General features: G+C 43.9%; 1 protein-coding gene across 3 annotated transcripts in view; it reads right to left on the bottom strand.

Annotated features, from left to right (window-relative positions):
• Nucleotides 1-22,094, bottom strand: part of KDM4B (lysine demethylase 4B) — a 279,650-nt gene that overhangs the window by 193,524 nt on the left and 64,032 nt on the right. For all 3 annotated transcript variants that reach the window (XM_056571899.1, XM_056571914.1, XM_056571906.1), the window contains one exon: nt 15,210-15,259. In XM_056571899.1, coding sequence (XP_056427874.1) covers nt 15,210-15,259 — 50 coding nt within the window. The remainder of the gene's footprint in view (nt 1-15,209; nt 15,260-22,094) is intronic.

Below are 22,094 nucleotides of genomic sequence, written 5' to 3'. Positions count from 1 at the left end.
TCTCTACAGTAGTTCAAAACAGTTGGATTTGTGTTTAGGCACATGATCAATTGGGATGACAGAAAAGGGTTTTTCGTTCCATTGTAAAACGGTGGCACAGTGTCTAGATAGACTATGTAGCATAAAGCCAGTTTTTACATTGAGCTTATTAATTCTGTTCTTGAGTTTCAAGGTGGTACACCCCACATATTGTATTCTGCACTGACATTGGATCAAGTATATAACAATCTGACTCACATGTCAGGTGATAATTAATAGGGAAAACCTCCCCTATAACATGTGAGGTGAAATACTTTTTCTTATGTAGGATTTCCAAACTTCATAAGCATCTACTCTTCTCACAATAGAAGCTCCCCAATAAACTTTTCTGTTTTCTTTGGTTAGTGTTGTTTTAATTGGCTGGGGGGCAAAGATATTTTTTAGGAATGTGACAACAGGTTTTTTTTAGTTAGAGATACCTTCAGAATATACCAATACTTTTTAAGTATATTCTTAGGTTCCACTTAAATTTTAGGTCCCATTTCTTCTCTACATCTTATGCTTCTTTTTCTTTCTTGGGGATCAAACAAACATTCTTCTTGAGTAAGATGCTTAGTTTTTTGTAAGCTTCAGACAGTAGTTTTTTTTGGATATTTTTTCTACAAAAAACATTTTTGGAGAACACCTGCCTGTGCTCAAAGATCTTCTTCCAGAGTTCAATTCTTCCTAATTCTTTTATATTGAGAATATGGCACGTTCTCAAGTCATTTTTTATGGTGACCACTCCCAAACTCATAGCTGTTCGTATCGACTTTAAAAAAAAAAAGTGGAAGTAATGAATTTCTTCTCATCGTGAGTGATTATTAGATCGAGAAATAGATTTGAAGCTGGCGGTGAAGGTGAAGTTGAGGCCCCATTGGCTATTATTCAAAAAATTCATCAACTGAGGATTGCCATTCCAGATAAACACTAGGTCATCTATATATCGCCGATATAATATCAGATGTTCTTTAATCTCTGGATTTCCCCAGATAAATCGGGTTTGGCATGCCCCCATAAATAGATTGGCATACGAGGGGGCACCTTTGGCCCCCATAGCGGTCCCCTTCGTTTGATGGTAAACATCCCAATCATATACAAAATAGTTATTTTCTAGGATAACTTTCAAACATTCAAGCAAAAAATGTCGCTGGGATTCAGTAATTTCCATATCTTCAATGAGGAATTTTTCAGCCACCTGAAGGCCCAGTTGGTGGTCGATGTTGGTATAGAGGGCCACCACATCGCAAGTAACCATTAGGTATGTTGGTTCCCAACCTATTGAGGAAAAATTATGAATGAGTTAGGAAGAGTCACAGAGGTAACTGGGGAGTGCAATCACATATTTCTTAAGAAATAGATCTATGTAGTGAGCCAGGTTACTAGTGGGGGAGTTGATGGCAGCAATAATAGGGCGACCTGGAGGGTAATCGAAAGCTTTATTGTTCGTTCATTCATTACAAGTTCTGGACCTGGAGGGTTACTCAGGGATTTATGGATTTTAGGTAAGAAGTAGAAGTATGGCTGAGTGAGGTGATCCACTGTTAAAACTGATATTCTTGTTTATGAGGATTTGTGCATGATGTGCTTCTTGAAAAAAATATTCCCAGGTCTTTAGCTTGGCAAAAGGGTCTCCACTGATCCTTTTGTAAAAGGTGGTGTCTGAAATAATTCACAAGGCTTTGTTATGATATTGTGCATAGTTTAGGATAACCAGACCTCCCCCTTTTTTCAGCAGCTCTGAATACTAGGTCTTGATTTTTTTGGAGTTTTTTCATGGCTTCAGTTTCTTTTTTGCTCAAGTTGGATTAAGTAGCATTTGTTATTCTGCAGGTTGAGTTTCTTAAAATCTTGAGACACCATTTTGTGGAACATGTTACTATGATGACCTTGAGCATGTGTGGGGTAAAAAGTAGAGGGTGCTTTTACTTCCTGATGTTTGATGGTACTGGATTTCTTCATATTGAAGAAGCTCTTCAAGGTGAACTTCCGAGTGAACATACCCTCCTTTAGGTATATATTCAAAAAGGTCAGTCTTAAGATGTAGTTCTAGAGTTTTAAACATATCAGTCATACATTTTACCTCGATTTCTGTAAACCTACTATTGAGGTTATCTGAGTGAGAACTCACTTTTGGTTGGAGATCAGTGTTGGTAAGTCTGACAATCTGTGGATCCCTATAACACGTACGATTCTGATAGTATTCCATCGGAAATGGTGTGGCACTGAGTCAACAAGGGCAGCTGTGTTCTGAGCTTCAGCTCACTCCGGGAGGATGCAGTAGTAGGTCCCCCGTAGTAAATTGAATAAAGACAAAAAAAAAAAAAGAAAAAGAAACATGCGGCACTAGTGCAGTACCCTTGGGTACTTGGCAAGTGCATATAGAGAAATCCACTTACCAGTAGTGTTGCGCTTAGGGCACAACACCTTATAATGTTTCAATTGAGATGACACTCTGTATGCAGCCTTGATCCTCCCAGTCAGAGACTCGCTCACATCATGCCTGATGAAGCTGGCTATCCAGCGAAACGCGTTGCATGCCGGGTAATTAAACCATTTTACCTTTGAAGTCCTGTGCGCTGCCTCTATCCTGGTTTGCTCCCTGGAGGGATCCGCTCAATTTCTTCGCCTTTGTGCCCAGGAGCAGCTGCCGCTCTTCGCCCGTTGCAGGGTTATTTCACGCCTTCACCATAGTTGTACTTGGTCGTAGTACAACCAGACTTGGTGAGCAAGTTTTTCTTGTCTTTTATCTTTGCTTTTACATTACGTTATCACACTAGGAGCGCTCTCCTTGTCTGTCTATTTCAATTGAGATGACACTCCGTATGCAGCCTTGATCCTCCCAGTCAGAGACTCGCTCACTGGCTCACAATAGTAGAAAAAAAGGCAGAAAATCTCCCCTCGTCTGAGCGCTTTCATTATCTGCAGCTGCAATATTTTCTGTCCTTTACCACTGGCTCCTCTGTGGTCTCTATGTCTATGGGGTTTGAGAGGTTATGCCATGGTGGGCCTCAGGTGAGGGGCCTTCTCTCCGTCATTTACTCTCTGCTTCTCCAGCCTCCAGCTGTTAAGCAGGTTGAACCTTGACATCCCTCCTCAATGCTGGCCTTGTGGTGTTAGTTTGGGTACGGTGTTTCATATATTCTGGTCCTGTCCTCTTATTGGAATACTGGAATAAAGTGTAGAGATAACTGTCTGATGTTTTGGGAGTGTTGGTTCCTCTTGACCCTCTTATCTACCTTCTCCACCTTTCTCACCCTACGCTGTCTAAGAAGCTATTTAGGCTCTTCATGCACACAGTTTTAGCTGCTAAAACAGTTATCGCTAAATGCTGGAAGAGGACACTCCCTCCTTCTGAATCTGATCTCTTATCTTGCATACGTGAGATTCATTCTCTGGAATCTTTAATGGCTTCCCTGAATAACTCTGTACCTACATTCCTCTCAGTCTGGGAACCCTGGGATTGTTTTTATGATCGTTTTTTGATTTTCTCTTTTCTCTCTCCTTTCTCTCTTTCCCTTGTTTTTCTTATCTGTTTCCCTATGTGTGGTACTGTTATTTTATGTTGGTCTTTGTGCTTCCCCCTATCTGTGCTCCTTTCCCTTTCCCTCCCTTGTATGCGGCCCTTGGGGCTTTTCTCTATATTTGCTGCCATGTGGACATTTTCTTTTTTTTCTTTTTTTATATTTATTTTTACATAAAAAAAAAAAAATATTATATATATATATAATTTTTTTATTATTATTATTATTATTATTATTATTATTATTATTATTATTATTATTATTATTATTATTATTATTATTATTATTATTATTATTATTATTATTATTATTATTATTATTATTATTATTATTATTATTATTATTTTCATTCCGACTGCTGTTTTAGATATGGATCTACATGTTGGTACCGGGGGCTGGTGGAGCGTTTCAGATGCAGTACTAGCTTGTCCTGGCCTTCTCATCTGCAAGTTCTTTCAATTGTTTAGCACAGATTGTTAATGGGCTCCGGCCCATATGATGTCTACGCCGTGTTTTTTCTGTTTTGATTTGTACCTATGAAAATCCTTTAATAAAAGTTACAGTTAAAAGAAGAAAAAAAAAGGCAGAAAAATGTATCTTCCCCAGGCGCAGTTTCAGTGTCGGATAGAGGTCACTTAGGTCATGGATAATGTATCACAACCGGTTTATTAAGCACAATAAACAGCGCGTTTCTTGCCCGGAAAGGGCACTTCATCAGGCAGTCTGCATGTACAAAAAACAAAACATCCAGGTTTAAAGGGGTTCTCCGGTGCTTAAACATCTTATCCCCGGGATCATGCACGTGGCACCCCATTTATAATCAGTGCCCTGAGCGTGTTCGCTCCGGTTCTGATTATAGTCGACCACAGGGCGGGCGGCGTGTGACGTCACGCTCCGCCCCTCAATGCAAGCTTACGGGAGGGGGCGTGATAGCTATCACGCCCCCTCCTGTCAGCTTGCATTGAGGGGCGGAGCGTGACCTCACACGGGGGCGGAGGCGTGACGTCACACGCCGCCGGCCCTGCGGTCGTCTGTAATCAGTCCCGGAGCGAACACGCTCCGGGCACTGATTGCAAACGGGGTGCCATGTGCATGATCCCGAGCGTCCCCAGCTGCGGGACTCCCGCGATCAGGCATCTTATGCCCTATCCTTTGGATAGGGGATAAGATGTTTAAGCACCGGAGAACCCCTTTAAATTGACAGTCCTTACGTCAATCAGGCTATTCAGAGTGGGTTACTCCATCTTGGGTAACTTTTAGTGCAGTTTTAGAATAAATAAATAATATTAAAATATCCTCTAAAATAAATTGAATAATAAGCTGTCTACATAACAGTTAAAACATAAACACTCTAATTTATTTAAAATCCAAAGATGTAATCCCTCCACACTTTCTAAAGTAAAAGCGCTACAGAGCACCGCAGCCATGATAGAGATGGTTTAGTGAATGGGAGTGCCATCCACACCGTAGCGTAGCTAGCATTGGGCGGCTTTAGTTTACAATAGATAGAGATTCAGTGTGCGGTTTAGAAAACATGTTTCAACAGAAAGCAGAACTGTATTGGTGGACAGTGACGTATTATGGCTGTTATCTCCACAGAGAACCGCTGTATTACAGTAGCGCGGTAGATGTTGAAGTTGGCTCCACCACTGCAGAATTATTAGATTAACAGGAAGCGCTACACTATAGTAGCGTGGCTAGTGTGGGGCAGAGTTAGGATAATGAGATTGACAGGGAGCGCTACACTATAGTGCAGTGATAACCATAATACGTCACTGTCCACCAATACAGTTCTGCCTTCTATTGAAACATTTTTTTTTTTTTTACAAAGTTTTTATTAGAGAGTTTTTTTCAATAACATTGCAAGACAAATACAACAACGGTTTAGGGATAGCAATCCCGCAAGTGAGTACATGAAGATAACAGGGTCTTAACTCAAGATATCAACACAGCAATGTTTAGCAATTAAAAACCCAAGGGACAAGGGGGAGAGGACTAAAGGGAGGGGAGTGGGGGGGGGGAATGGTCAATAAACAACAACAAACATGAGGAGGGAACACAAATAACAAAAAAGTCAAGAACAGATAGAAAAGAAAAGAAGAGATGGGTCACGAGGTTCCCCCACCCACAAAACTGTCCCAGGGGTCCCATACAGACAGGAATTTTGGGAATGTAATGTTCAGAGAAGCAGTAAGGTACTCAAGAGAACGAATCTCCCGCACCCTCACCCGATCATCTTCAGAGGGAGAAAGCTGCCGTTTCCAACACTTTGCTATCAGCGTCTTAGCTGCCAGCACTATGTGTAGAAAGAGCTTAAGTTGTGGTTTAGACAGAGCCTTAGAGGACAAGTGAAGCAGATAGACTAAGGGGTCCAGGGGGACTAAGGCACCAAGAACCATCGAAAACCAACCCCCTCACCAGGGCCCAAAAGGGGACTATCAAAGGGCAGGACCAAAATATGTGAAAGGTAGTACCCAGGCCCACCCCACAATGCCAGCATTGCGGAGGGATAGCTGGATTCAACTTTAGCAAGGCCGGTGTATGATACCAGCCCATAAGTAACTTATATATCTCTTTATAGTCTGTTCAGATAGAAGCCTTAGAAGCCCGTTGCCATATCACATGCCACTGGGGGAGGGTAATGGGAATACCAAGGTTCTCTTCCCATCGACACATGTATCTATGTGAGGGGGGATGGTCAGGGTGGGGAAGACAGTAGTAAGGAATAAATACTAGAAAGAAAACCCCGCTGCAAAGGTCCACCCCTGCACACTCACTCGAAACCTGTAGGCAGTGAGACCATCAAGGAGGCCTGCTGTGAAAGGAAATAGCGACGTAGTTTGAGATAGCGAGGCTCCTCAGAGGCTCTTAGATCCCAGCTAGATTTCAATTGGTCAAAGGGGAGTAACTTCCTAGTACGAGGGTCAACCAGGTCAGCCCAGCAGAACAAATTCCTGGACCCCACTCCTTCACCATTTCTGAAGTCAAACCAGGCGGAAAATCAGGATGATACAAGAAGGATTGTAAGGGAGAAACAGGAGAAAGGAGATTGAAACGACGTAAGCAGTAGGACCAGACATAGCGAGAGAAAGACATGGGGCTTAACAGGGGACAGTCCAGGGAGGGAAGGAGAGTAGACCATAAGAAAAAGTTAGGGTGCACAAAGGGCATCCAAAGCTTCTCCATCTCCATCCATTTGCTATAGGCATGGTACGTGGTCCAGGATTCCAGACGCCGGAGGTGGGCTGCCCAATAATATTTGGTCACGTCCGGGACTCCCATGCCCCCCAACGACCAGCTGCCCATCATTACCAACATCGGGAGGCGGTGTCGTTTAGCTTCCCAAATAAACCAAAAAATAGCAGATTGGAAAGAACGCAGCACCATTAGGGGAACACGCACCGGTAGGGTTTCAAAAAAGTAGAGCAACTTAGGGATGATAGTCATTTTAATCGCCGCTATGCGCCCGAAAAAGGAGAAATATTGAGTCCGCCAACGGTCCATCATGGTCCGTAGCTCACGAGTACAGAGTTGAGTAGCGGGGGGAGAGAGATACACCAAGGTAAGTAATAGCAGAAGTAGACCAACGAAAAGAGTAGTCGGGCTGCAGAAGGGAGGCCAAAGGTGGAGGGAGATTGAGAGGCATAGCTACGGATTTAGAGATTAACTTTATAACCAGAGACCAAGCCAAATTCGTGTAGCAGTTTATATAGAGATGGCAGGGAGAGTAGGGGGTTAGTAAGGGTAAGCAAAATATCGTCAGCAAAAAAGACACAGCTTGAATTCCCTACAGTGAAAGGAAACCCCAGAGACATTTGAATCCCCCCCGCCCCCGGATCAGAGCAGCCAGAGGTTCAATGCATAGCGCAAAGATCAGGGGGGACAACGGACAACCCTGCCGAGTCCCATTCCGCAAAGTGAAGGAAGGGGAAAAAGTGGAGGGGAGTTCAAGGGAGGCCATGGGGGCGGAGTATAAGCTCTGGAGTGCAATATGGAAATTATCAGAGATCCCAAACTTTTGCAAGGTGGCTAACATAAACGGCCAGCTTAATCTATCAAAGGCCTTTTCAGCATCTAAACTGAGGGCCAAGGCCTGCTCAGATCTCCTATTTACCACCTCAATCAGGTCAACCACTCTTCTCGTGTTGTCACCTCCCTGATGGCAGGGAATGAAGCCCACCTGTTCTTTGTGTATAATAGAGGGCAGGAAATGACAAAGGCGAGTCGCCAGGACCTTAGAGAACAATTTCAGATCTGAGTTGGAGGGCAATAGGCCTATAGCTGGAGCAATCATGGGTATCCTTGCCGGGCTTAGGGATTAGGGTAATTAAAGAATGTACCACCCTCCAAATAGGTGTTAAACAAAAGAGACCAAGAGGGGAAGGAGAACAGAAGAGTACGTTTTGTAGTAAAAATAAGTGAAACCATCAGGGCCCGGGGAGCGTCCAGCAGGAAGAGATTTTAAAACCTCAGAAAGCTCCTCTAAGGCGATAGGAGCATTCAGGGAGTCTATCATCCGCCGAGAGAGTCGGGAGGCTACATTTGGAGTGGAGTTCTGCTGAACGCTCCCCCGGGTCAATGGGTAGCTGGGAGGGAAGAGATTAAAGTTTGGAGTAATAGTCAAAGAATAGTTTAGCAATAGAGTCAGGGTGGTGTTGAAGGGTCTTTCAGTGCCGAGGGGGCCTGAGCGGCAGCCCGATCACTAAGGCATCGCGCCAACATAGTGTGCGCCTTATTACCTTTTTCATAAAAACGCTGTTTTGCATACAGAAGCTGACGCACCACTTTGTGGTGGGCCAAGTCATGTAACTGGGATCTCGAAGCCACCAGTTGTGTCCGCACTGAAATAGAGGGAGAGGAAAGCAAAAGGGCCTCGAGACATATAATTTGCCCCGAGTTCTCGAGAGCGAACAAGAGCATCACGTTTCAGCCTAGAGCCCAGTGCAATACAATGGATTCTAATAACTGCTTTGTGGGCTTCCCATAGAACCGCCTGTGAGGACACAGAGCCTTCATTCTCGGCAAAATAGGTTGTGATGCTATTCAGTCCCGAGAAGAGGGGTTTTTAAGCAAAGAGTCATTAAGACACCAATGACACTGGCGCACAGAAGATATGAAAGGAGAGAAGGAAATAAGGACAGGACTGTGGTCAGACCAGGAAATAGGTGCAAGAGAAGCAGAGTAGAGCATACAGACCATGGTTAAGTTCCCAAAAAAATAGTCAATACGGGTGTGGAGTTTATGGGGGTGGGAATAGAAGGTGAAGGAGCGATCGGTAGGGTGGTTAATCCTCCAGAGGTCATACAGCCCCACCGAACGTAACATGCGACGAAAATGCGTCGAGAGGTGCGACTGTGCAGGGGAGGGCGGTGCGTCCGACAGGGAGTGCCCATCAGCGGAGGGAGAAAAAAACAGATTAAAGTCACCTCCAGCTTAAGTAGAGGAAACCTGGAAGGGACAGTGCTTAGAAATCAGAATTGCCACCTCAGCTACTTTCTTATCAGAAGAGGCTAAATAGGACTGGGAGTAAATGTGGCGTAGGAAGTGGAAGGTACCCGTCTTGCCAAAGTGCGTCTCCTGAAGGTAGACTATATCGGCGCGCAGGGCCACTAATTCCCTCTCAGGGGTGTGGAAATTTAAAAAAAAACTACTTGTCCAAGGGACTAAAGTGGAACACAATCTACTTGTCCCTCAAGAAAATCTACTTGTCCTGGTTGATGAAATAATTTCAACCAAAATAGTCTGATCCCCCCACTAGACCACCAGGGATGGATATAAGATCCTTTAGACACTGCTGACAGCGGTGATCTAATGGTTTAATAGGCGATCACAGCATGTCAGGATATTAGAGGCGGGAGAGCTGTAGCTCCTCTTACACCCGAGCCAAGCCCAGATAAGTCTAGATGTAACTTTTTGATCACCTTATAAAAAATTTCTAATATGAAGTGACCAAAAATGAGCAATTCTGGACTATTCTTTTACATTTACACCGTTCACCGTACGGTTTAATTATTATATTTTAATAGTCTGGATATTTCCACATGCAGCGATACCACTTATGTTTATTTTTGTACATTATTTTTATTTAAAGAAAATAGGAAACTTTTATTAGGAAAGGGGCTTATTCACATATATACGCACCTATTTTTCAGTCTCAATAGGGACTTATGTGTTACTGGGGGGGGGGGGGGGGGGGGGGGGGAGTTCTGCTTCTCCAGTTTATATGGTGCTGGAAGTTGCATTTAGTTAGTAGATAACTACAACTCCCAGCATGCCCTGATACAGCCTATGGTTCTGTGGGTGTTGCAGCATGTTGCACTGTATAGTACAGTTAAGGTTATTGTGGGACATGCTGGGAGTTGTAGTTTTGGTTTGTGTCAGCTGCAGAGCCATAGGTTGTGTCAAGGAATACTGAGAATTGCAGTTAGTAACTACAACACCCAGCATGCCCTGATGCAGCCTATGGCTCTGCAGCTGACCCGAACCAAAACTACAACTCCCAGCATGTTGCACTTTATAGTTCTACAGTTTAGGTTATGGTGTAACATGCTGGGAGTTGTAGTTTTGGTTCGGGCGTGTTTGTCTGCATCCGTGGGGCTCTTGGTCGTCGGGTGAGTATGAAGGGGGCGGGATTCTGGGGGTGCAATTTACTGCGGGTGCCACTAAAAATAAATAAAATTAGATGGCACAACTGCCCTAATGCCCGACATGACAGTCCACTCCTATCCAAAACATTCATGCATACACCAGCCACTGCCCCATATACATACACACACACACACACCCCCGCCACTGCCCCCCCCCCACATCATACATTACATACACTCACACCATACATATACACCATACATATGCACACATCATACATTACATACACAAATACACTCACACCATACATATGCACACATCATACATTACATACACACATCACACATACATCATACACACACACTCACACCCTACATATACACCATACATATGCACACATCATACATACACCCGCCGCTGCCCACCCCACATCATACATTACATACATACACATCCCACTTAGACATCATACACACATTATACATTACATACACATCACACATAGACAGACATTATACACACATGCACTCACACCATACATATCCACCAGTGTTTCCCAACCAGGGTGCCTCCAGCTGTTGCAAAACTACAACTCCCAGCATGCCCAGGGCATGCTGGGAGTTGTAGTTTTGCAACAGCTGGAGGCACCCTGGTTGGGAAACACTGATATACACCATACATATGCACACATCAGACATACACCTGCCGCTGCCCCCCATCATACATTACATACACACATCACACATACACTCACACCATACATATACAACCACCCTTCCTGCCGCCGCCTGTATTCTCTGCCTCCTCACCTGAGCCGCCATGAGTGGACATCAGAGCTGTAGTCCCGGACAGTGTGAGGTGAGATTTCCGTCCTTTCCCCCCCCCCCCCCCTTCTGTGTGTTGTCCCCGTGCAAACAAGCAACCGCCCCGTGGTGGATTAGGTCCTGTCTAGACAGAGCCGGGGAGAGGGAGGGGGAGAGGGAGAGGGAGAGGGAGGGGGAGAGGGAGGGGGAGGGATAGAGCTGTGTGCGGGGGATGGAGCTGTGCACGGAGCTGTCTACATCCTCTCTCTCACCCTGCTGTGTCTTCTGAGCTCCGTCCATCCTCCGGGAGGGGAGATAAGGGGGCTCTGCAGTCAGCTGGAGGCCGGCGCCCCCTCCATACACTCTGAGCGCTGGTGTGAGGTGGAGACTTCCATCGGCTCCTGCGCCTCACACCGACATTAAAGAAAAATAAGGGGGAAGTCTGTCTGTCCCTGCCCGATACAGGGCTAAATCTATAAACAATTCACCTGCCCGGCGCCCAAAACTACTTGTCCCGGGCATCGGGCTATAGGATTTCCACATCCCTGCCTCTGCAATAAACAGCGCTTAGTAGGGGAGTTCAGACCCTTAACATTCAGGGAGACGCACTTAGCCATGAGGGAGGGTGTAAGAGAAAAAGTGCATGTGATCAAGGTACTTACTCAGCGAAGAATGGGTGTGCAAAGGTGATTTAAGCAGGGCGAAGAATCGGGTGAGTCTTGAGGGAGGACCGCTGATCCTAGGAAGGAAGAGAAGGAGCCACAAGAAAACAAAAGAGAGACAATAGCAAGACAAAACTTGGGGTGGACAGACAGGGAACACAATGGGGAGGACAACAAGGGGGGGGGGGCGCGCACAGAAAAACAACAGTAGAATGGAGAAATCAATGGCTCAAGAGGCTAAATCTAAATAAAGCAATAAGAGAAACATTCCAAGCAAGAATATACCTCTGGGGGGGGGGAAGGTGGAAGTACGCATCCAAAAGAGACTACGCTCAGGAACTAAGGCTCAACCCAGAGACCTGGCCAAAACAAAAACTACCCACCACTACTAGTAACAGGGCATAAGAGAACCCACATCAGTGTGACATTAGGCAGGAGGCAGGAGTTGAGGCCCCCTAAAACAATGATAACAAGCAAACCCCTAAGGAGATAGGAGGGTGGAGAGTGAGTGGGGGGGTTAACTGAGGAGGGCTGATCCCGATGCTGTTGGCGTCTCCCCCGAGCTGGTTGCCAGACGGTAGGGAGAGGGGGAGTCAAAGTCCAGTCAGTAAGCTTCGGGATCTCGAGGTCCAGGGCAGCACAGAACCCTGGAACATCAGCAAAAGAAAGCAGCACTGCAGAGCATCCATCCCGTCGAGCCTGAAGTGCAAATGGAAAGGACCACCTGTAGGGTACCTGAGCTGAGCAGATAGAAGGGGCTGTAGCATCCTGCGCTTACGCAAAGTGATCCAGGAGAGATCTTGAAACAACTGGATTGGAGCCTCAAAGTCAAAATTCCTCAGAGAGCATGCTTTAGCCATGATACACTCACCTGGAAATCATAAACAAAGCAGATCACATCCCTGGGAGGGCCACTGGAGGGACTGGGCCGAAGGGCCCGCTCCAGCTTGATCTTGTCAGACGTTGGCTCACCGAGGATCATGTTAAAGATGGCATCCAGTGTTGCATGCAGGTCTTCGTCCCTAGTTGCCTCCGGGAGACCACGGACCCTAATGTTGTTACACCTGTCCCTGTTGTCCAAGTCCTCAACATGAGAGTGAAGGTCGCTTAGGAACTCGGATTGAGCAGAGACAGTAGCATGCAATTCCGCAATGTAGGACCTAGTAGAAACATGGGCCCCCTCTAGGTCGTCCACCCTATCAGAGACATGTTGAAGATCCTTACGCATATCGACTATCTCAGCCCTACAGGCAACTTTGACTTCAGCAATCAGGGCCTTAAAGTCCTCTTTTTTGGGCATTTTAGAAAAAACAAACTAAGGTCTGGTGTCAGCGGAATAGAGGCCAGAATTTCAGCATAGCCCAGCTCAGGGTCCAGGTCAGCGTCCCAGGAAGGGGGGGGGGGGGCGGGGGCAACCGCTCGGCCATGTGAGGTGGAGGATGGTACAGCTGGAGAGGGACCCAAAGGGGCCCTGGTCTTGTCCCCACCCGAGTGCAGTTTGGAGGTCGACATAATTCTCTGGGGTTTTGGGGAGGCCTGTAAGGAAACCTCCAGGCAATCAGGGTTCACAGCCACCAGGTCAGCAACAAAGCAGGGCCGGGGTGCAGCCCAAGCAGAAGAAGTCTCTGGCCGTCGTTCCCCAGGGGAGCCGGGAGGTGAGGCACCACAGGCAGTAGAACTAGGAGGAGATATAGGATATAGGGGCACTGGCCCTTTAACTGAGTCTGTTTCTGAACCGATTCCAGAAACTGGAGAGAGGGGGGACTGAGGAGGGAGAGGGCACCGTGGCAGGTCTGAGGAAGGTGGAGAAGGCACAGGGCACGCTGAGCTGAGGCTGTCACTCACCAGCACTGGAGGGGTCCGCTGGAATGAAGGAGATGGCGGCAGGATGACGGGCTGCAGCGGCAGTACCGCCCGCTCAGGAGAGGCAGAGGAGGGCCGTGGGCAGCTGACTTCAGGAGCAGGCAAGTCTGTAGGGACCGGGGCAAGGGAGAGCCGCCAGAGTGGAGAGCCGGGAAGGGAGTGATCCTCCATTGGCACACAGTCAGGGGCAGGCTCCGGTACTTTGCGCACATATGCCAAGCCCACCGAGCGGGAACGCAGCGCACGTGAGGGTCCAGGTGAGACAGGCGGGGAGGCCAGAGCAGAGGACGGAGCCCGGAGCACGTAGTGGGTGATGCGTCCCGACATAATCTGAGGATTTTGGCAGGCAGGCTGCGGGAGCCCCTCGGCATGGAAGCAGCAGCGGTGGGTGCAAATAAAGCTTAAGACAACTGGGTGTGCGGAACTCCCCTAACACGCAGCCATCTTGGACCGCAGCAAGCCACGCCATCCCTTTTGAAACATGTTTTCTAAACCACAGACTGAGTCTCTATTAATTTTAACCGATACTAAATTTTGGGCTTTGGAATTTTTTTTACGTGTTCACCATTGACCGTGCGGTTTAATTAACATTATATTTTGATAGTTTGGACATTTACGCCCTCTGGCGACCTCCAAAGTGGATCACCCCCTGCAATCGCCCTGCGAATCCAGCCCACTGGACCACCAGGGATGTTTAAATGTCCCTTTAGACGCTGCTGTCAACTTTGATGTACAAGTTCCAGAGAGGCTGGTGGGGGAATGTAGAGAAATAACAGAACATAGGGGGAATTATTGATAAAAAGTGTATAAAAATAAACCTCCCACGTTTGTCCTTACAGACACAGACAGGTTCCCATGTACCCAACCTATGAACCAGTACCAACACTCCACTGGAGAAGAAGGTGTGGAATGTAGGGCAAGACCACTGTACCCAGGGCGTCAATAGGAAGAAAGCTTTATCAGGGGGTAAAATGAGTTTCCTGGAGTGTTATAATTAGTATATGTGCAAATACTAATGCTCTCTTCAGTGTGTCTTACATTCCAGGGCATTACTTTCAAAGACGCCATGAGTAAATATAATGTAGATACAAAACAAATACCAACACCATAGCAACATGTGACAGTTGTACTTTCCTGTCGTTTACACCAACATAGAAGAAATGAAAAATATGCATACACGCAGTAGAGACAGACGGACAAGAAACAAAAACAATCTCAGTGCAGAGAAATAAATAAAACAAACACACAGAATAGGTAACATAAGTGCAGTTATGACTCCATCTAGTGGGATGAGACTGCCATAACACAAACATAAACTTCCCGCAAAGCCCACATAGCTGACCTTCCGAACATTCCAGCAGGCCTATGACCCGTATGTTGCTGCAGTGTAGGCAATTTTCTAAATCATCTTTTTTTCTGCCTAGCCTGCTCCATCTGCGTTTTCAAAAAGGGTCTCAAGCATGGGAGCCACCGCGTCCTCTAAAGGTAGAGACTCCGGGGGGTATTTATGAAAAGTGGGGTAGGTGAACATCTTTTTACTCCATTAATTCATGTAGTGGAAACTGTACCTGCACCAAATTTATAACATGGTACAGGGCATGTGATAAATCTGGTGCTAATCAAATTTCTTACATTAGAAACATGGTGTTTTTTTTTTTTTACAGGGTGTAAATGTACGTCCTGGTGCGTTAAGTACCAGGATGTACATTTATGTCCTGTGTCGTTAAGAAGTTAATAACTATAACACATACCTTTTGCTAAACGTTCTAGCCTTTTTCCATGTTCAGGGGGAATTGCATACCTATGAAATAGAAAACGTTAACTGAGACACTGAAATTTTAGAGGTATAATCATGAATACAGAAAAGCAGATGCACTGTATAGACCTCATCTGAACCTATAGACCACATATGTTCAACAACCTGCTAACTGCAGCAGCCAGGATCTGTGTTAAAGGAGTACTCCGCTGCCCCAGCATTCACAACATTTTGTTCGAAACTCTGGGTGAGGGCTGCGGCGGTTGTGATGTCACATGACGCCCCCGCAATGCAAGTCTATGGGAGGGGGCGTGGTTGCTTCCTATATACTTGCATTGAGGGGGCATGGCATAACCTCACAAGGGGAGTGGCCGTAACATTATGACCCTCACAGCCCGCATCCAAAACAAAAATGTTCAGAACGCTGGGGCAGTGGAGTAACCTTTAACTTTGATCCTGGCTGTTTAACCTTGTTGATAAAAACAGACAATAGCAACACTGGCATCCAGGTAATAATATCCCATTGCAATAGCATGAATACAAATTATAAAACACATGCACCAACATGTGTTCTTAAAGGAGTATTCTGGCATTAAAAAAAAAAATCCAATTTATTGCTGGTGAAAAATAGATTTAAAAAACTCACCACAATATTCTTACCAATCTCTGTTCCTTTGCAGCTCCTTTCGTCCATCTGATCCATTTGTCTTCTTTCTCCTTCTGAGATTAGCACTCTGAGCATAAATCTGTCCAATCAGCCAGTCAATGGCTGACATAAGACACAACTATGGCCAGTGACTGGCTGAGCATGCAGGTCCTGCTCCGAGCACTAGCAACAAAAGCATAGAAGCATAGAGGGACCAAAAAGAGCAAAATGGGAGCTGTGGGGAACCAGTGGTAAACAAGAATAGGTTTTTAAATTTTAGGTCCCAGCAGTATAATATATATATACATACAGTGACCCCTCGACTTATGATGGCCTCGACATATGATCATTTCAACATATGATGGCCTCTCAGAGCCCATCGTATGTTGAAGGCAGCCTCGACATATGATGCTGCTGTGTGTCGGGTCCATCGTACAAACAGCTATCTGACAGCACTGACAACTTCAGGAACTGACAGATAGTTGTTTAATGTGCCCTGTGTGCCCCGTTCTGCCTCCTGTTACTCACATGCTGTCCTGCTAACTCATACAGGCTTCCACTGTGAGCTCCGTGTAAGCCCCGCCCCCCCCCAGTGCAGCCATAGCCAATAGCCTGCAGCATCTTGCTGCAGGCATCCAATGAGCTGCTGGCTGCCCTCCCCTTACTTTCCTATAGAGCTGTAGTCGGCAGGATCGTAATGGAGGACATTCTGTCTCCCCTGAAGGTATTTAAAGAACTGTACAGTACTGTATGCAATGTCACACATCACATACAATACATATACACACTATACACCCCATACATCAATGTTTTCCTATCAGTGTGCCTCCAGCTGTTGCAAAACTATAACTCTCAGCATGCCCAGACAGTCAATGGATGTACATGCATGCTGGGAGTTGTAGTTGTGCAACAGCTGGGAGGTACCCTGGTTTGTTAAACACTCCCCATACACTCCACATACAATGGTCATCCCAGAACCAATTAGCAGTTTCCCATAGAGATATGTATTCAACATACAATGGTTCCGAGGCCCCAGAACCAATTACTATTTTTACATAGACATATGTACTCGACAAATGATGGTTTCAACATATGATGGTTCTCATGGAACCAATTAATATCATATGTTGAGGGACCACTGTATATAATAATTGGGGGAAAATGTCAAAATGACCTTTTAAAGAATGATAGTAAACTAAATGCTTATGCCAACCAACATGTACCACTGGAGATTTACTGGTTCAATTGTTTTCATTAAAAGTACAAATTAAACATAAAAGAAACAAACTAATCAAAATGACACCGATATATCACATATGCACTTGATAAAGTCCCAATGCAATGTATAGTACTTTGAGGAGTAATGATTTCAAGGTAATAAAGTTACAAATATATAAGATGCAAAAAATATCTAGAAAAATATATAATTTAAAGGAGGAATAATTGCCTTCTCTCAATTCAATATTTTTTTTCATATATATGTGTGGTAGGAATTAATATCAACATTGAAGATTTTCATGTACTAGAATTGATCATATAATCTAGAGATGAGCGAACTTCCAGTAATTCGATTTGTCACGAACTTCTTGGCTCGGCATTTGCTGACTTTAGCCTGCATAAATAAGTTCAGCTTTCAGCTGCTCCGGTGGGCTGGAAAAGGTGGATACAGTCCTAGGACAGAGTCTCCTAGGACTGTATCCACCTTTTTCCAGCCCACCGGAGCACCTGAAAGCTGAACTAATTTATGCAGGCTAAAGACAGCAACTGCTGAGCCGAGAAGTTCGTGACGAATCGAATTACTGGAAGTTCGCTCATCTCTAATACAATGGTAAGGATCTCTAACAATAATCCTTAAATCTTTTACCAGATTTAGATTGTTCAGTTTACTATTTAGAGTAGTACTCCACTGGAAAACATTTTCTTTTAAATCAACTGGTACCAGAAAGTTCAACAGATTTGCAAATTACTTCTATTCAAAAATCCCAAACCTTTCAGTACTTATCAGCTGCTATATACTACAGAGAAAGTTCTTTTCATTTTGAATTTCCTTGTCAGACAACATGCTCTCTGCTGACACCTCTGGCCATTTTAGGAATTGTCCAGAGTAGGAGCAAATCTCCATAGCAAACCTCCTTTGCTCTGGACAGATTCTGACATGGGATAATGTCCTCAAAAACAAGAATACTGACGCAAATTTAAGATATTTTTAAAAGTCTCCCATTTAGTAAGATGTATATACCTTATGGGAATAAAAGGGTCAGAAATAAAAGAAACCAATATGGATAAACAAAAATGTTAAGGGGGCAATAAATGACAAAAATAAAGCATTTAAACTACTAAAAAAGGACGGCAGTGAGGAAGCATCAAATAGCTACAGAGAAAAAAGTAAAATATGTTAAAAAAAACTGATAAAAACCGCAAAAATAGAGATAGACTCATTGCCAAAGAGAGTAAAACTAACTCAAAATGTTATTTAACTATATAAATAGCAAAAAGATCAAAAATGAAAATGTGGGCCCTTTAAAAAATGACGAGGAAGAAATTATAAAAGGGGATCTGGAAAAAGCAAATATATTAAATTCTTCTCCACTGTATTCACCGAGGAAAATGAAATGCCAGGTGAAATAGAGTGAGATAAGGTAAACTCCCCAGTACAGGTCACCTGTCTAACACAGGAAGAAGTACAGTGCCGCCTACAAAAAAAATCAAAATAGACAAATCACCAGGTCCAGATGGCATTCACCCCCGTGTTCTAAAGGAATTAAGTAATGTAATAGACAGACCCCTATTTTTAATATTCAGGGACTCTATAGTGACAGGGACTGGTCCCCAGGACTGGCGCATGGCAAATGTGGTGCCAATATTTAAAAAGGGAACAAAAGGTGACCCCGGGAATTATAGACCTATTAGTTTGACCTCTGCTGTATGTAAATTGTTTGAGGGTTTTCTAAGGGATGCAATTCTGGAGTATCTTAATAAAAATAAATGTATGACTCCATATCAGCATGGCTTTATGAGGGATCGGTCTTGTCAGACTAACCTGATCAGCTTTTATGACTAGGTGAGCTCCAGACTGGACCAGGGTGAATCACTGGATGTCGTATATCTGAATTTTTTGAAGCATTTGATACGGTGCCACATAAAAGGTTGGTGCATAAAATGAGAAGGATGGGGCTGGGGGAGAATGTGTGTAAGTGGGTAAGTAACTGGCTCAGTGATAGGAAACAGAGGGTGGTTATTAATGGTACTTATTCTGATTGGGTGACTGTTACTAGTGGGGTACCACATGGGTCCGTCTTGGGACATGTTCTATTTAATATATTCATTAATGACCTTGTAGAGGGGTTGAATAGTAAAGTAGCAATCTTTGCAGAGGATACTAAATTCTAAAGCGGTAAACACTATAGAGGACAGTGCACTGTTACAAATGGATCTGGATAGGTTGGAGGTTTGGGCTGGGAAGTGGCAGATGAGGTTCAACACTGATAAATGTAAGGTAATGCACATGGGGAAGAAAAATCCGGGCTGGGATTATGTATTAAATGGGAGAATGCTTGGGACAAATGATGTGGAAAAGGACTTGGGGGTCTTCATTAACAGTAAATTTAGCTGTAGTGACCAGTGTTGGGCAGCTGCTGCCTATGCAAATAAAATCATGGGGTGCATCAATAGGGGCATAGATGCCCACGACAAGGAAATAATTCTACCGCTGTACAAATCACTAGTCAGACCACACATGGAATACTGTGTACAGTACTGGGCACCAGTGTACAAGATAGATATATAGCGGAGCTGGAGAGGGTTCAAAGACTGGCAACCAGAGTAATACGGGGAATGGGAGGACTACAGTACCCAGAAAGATTATCAGAATTAGGGTTATTTAGTTTAGAAAAAAGAAGGCTTAGGGGAGACCTAATAACTATGTATAAATATATCAGGGGACCGTACAGTGATCTCTCCCATGATCTATTTATACCCAGCACTGTATCTATAACAAGGGGGCATCCTCTACGTTTAGAGAAAAGAAGGTTTCTACACCAGTGAGACTTTGGAATTCTCTGCCTGAGGAGGTGGTTATGGGGAACTCTATGAAAGAGTTCAAAAGGGGTCTGGATGCATTTTTGGAGAGTAATAACACGACAGGTTATGGATTTTAGATTTATAGGGACAGAACATTGATCCAGGGATTTATTCTGACTGCCATATTTGGAATGAGGTTTTTTTTTGCCTTCCTCTGGATCAACTCAGTAGGGACTCATTAGGGATATAGGTTGAACTTGATGGACTTTGGTCTTTTTTCAACCTTATGAACTATGTTACATGGACAGAGGTGTCAGCAGAGAGCCTGTTGAATGACAGAAAGGAATTACAAAAATAAAATTATTTCCTCTGTAGTATAAATCTAAAAAGTACTGGAAGGATTGGGATTTTTTAACAGAATTTACAAATCTGTTTAACTTTCTGGCACCAGTTTATTTAAAAGAAAATGTTTTCCAGTGGAGTACCCCTTTAACCCTTCCAGTACTTTGCTGCTGTATACTACAGAGGAAATTCTTTTCTTTTTGGATTTCTTTTCTGTCAGGACCACAGTGCTCTCTGTTGACACCTGTCCATTTTTGGAACTGTCCAGAGCAGCATATATGTTTGCAATGGGGATTTTCTCCTGCTCTGGACAGTATGGTCGTGACAGAAAAGAATTCCAAAAATAAAATTTCCTCTGTAGTATACAGCCACTAATAAGTACTGCAAGGATTAAGGTTTTTTTAATTGAAGTAATTTACAAATATGTAAAATTTTCTGGCATCAGTTGATTTAAACCAAAAAAAAAAAAAAAAGTTTGCTCACATTATAGTATTACTCCGGACCATCCAATAAGGTTTCTGACTTAACCCCTTAAGGACCAAGCGTTTTTCAGTTTTTGCACTTTCGTTTTTTTCCTCCTTACCTTTTAAAAACATAACCCTTTCAATTTTGCACCTAAAAATCCATATGAGGGATTATATTTTGCGCCACCAATTCTACTTTGTAATGACATCAGTCATTTTAACCAAAAATCTATGACGAAACGGAAAATAAATCATTGTGCGACAAAATTGAAGAAAAAACACCACTTTGTAAATTTTGGGGGCTTCCATTTCTACATAGTGTCATTTTTACAGAAAAATGTACGATCTTTATTCTGTAGGTCCATACGGTTAAAATGATACCCTACTTATATAGGTTTAATTTTGTCGTACTTTTGGAAAAAATTTTAAACTACATGCACGAAAAATACATTTAAAATTGTCCTCTTCTGACCCCTATAACTTTCTTATTTTTCCGCGTACAGGGTGGTATGAGGGCTCATTTTTTGTGCCGTGATCTGAAGTTTTAATCAGTACCAATTTAGTTTTGATCTGACTTTTTGATAGCTTTTTATTCCTTTTTGTATGGTATAAAAATGTACCAAAAATACGCTATTTTGGACGATATATTTTTATAGTTCGGACATTTATGCACGCGGCGTTACCACATATGTTTATTTTTATTATGTTTATATATTTTTTACATGGAGTTTGGAAAAAGGGGGTGATTTCAACTTTTAATAAGGTTTTTTTTTTTGTTTTTTTTTTTAGGGGACTTTTAGGAGGAATCAGCAGCTTTCTCATATAGACCAATGGAATTACATACAGTTCCATTGATCTATTTGCTCTGCGCTCTATTGATAAACCCAGGCTGTACCATTCAGAGCACCGGAGCCACTGCAGCAGGAGAGGTAGGCCCTCAGGCTACCTCAGTAGTGGATCGCACTGCGGGGGGGGGGGGGGGGAGATCCACCCCACTGGACCACCAGGGACAGGATAAAGGCACCTTTAAAGGGTTAATAGCCAGAGCGCCGCATGTTGGCTATTAAGGCCGGCCCTCAGCTACAGGAATCAGCTGGTGACCGGCCGTAATGACGCAGGCTCCCACGTCATACCCCGTTAACAGCCATTGGGCAAGCATAGATGTCAATGGTAGTTAACGGGTTAAGGACCAGAGCATTGCACATCTGACCACTGTCACTTTTTGCATTAATAACTGTGGGATTCTTTTACTTATGAATTTAATTCAGAGATTGTTTCTTCTTGACCTATTCTACATTATTTTTGTGGTAAATTTTCATTAATACTTTGCCTCATTTCTTGGTGAATAATTCCAAAGTTTCATGAAAAATTCGAATTTTTGAAAAATTAGAAAAAAAGCATTTTTTTT

Source organism: Hyla sarda, chromosome 1, assembly GCF_029499605.1.
Source record: "Hyla sarda isolate aHylSar1 chromosome 1, aHylSar1.hap1, whole genome shotgun sequence".
NCBI lineage: Eukaryota > Metazoa > Chordata > Amphibia > Anura > Hylidae > Hyla > Hyla sarda.
Note: the sequence above shows the minus strand (reverse complement) of the source record. Positions and strands in the feature narration are given on the sequence as shown.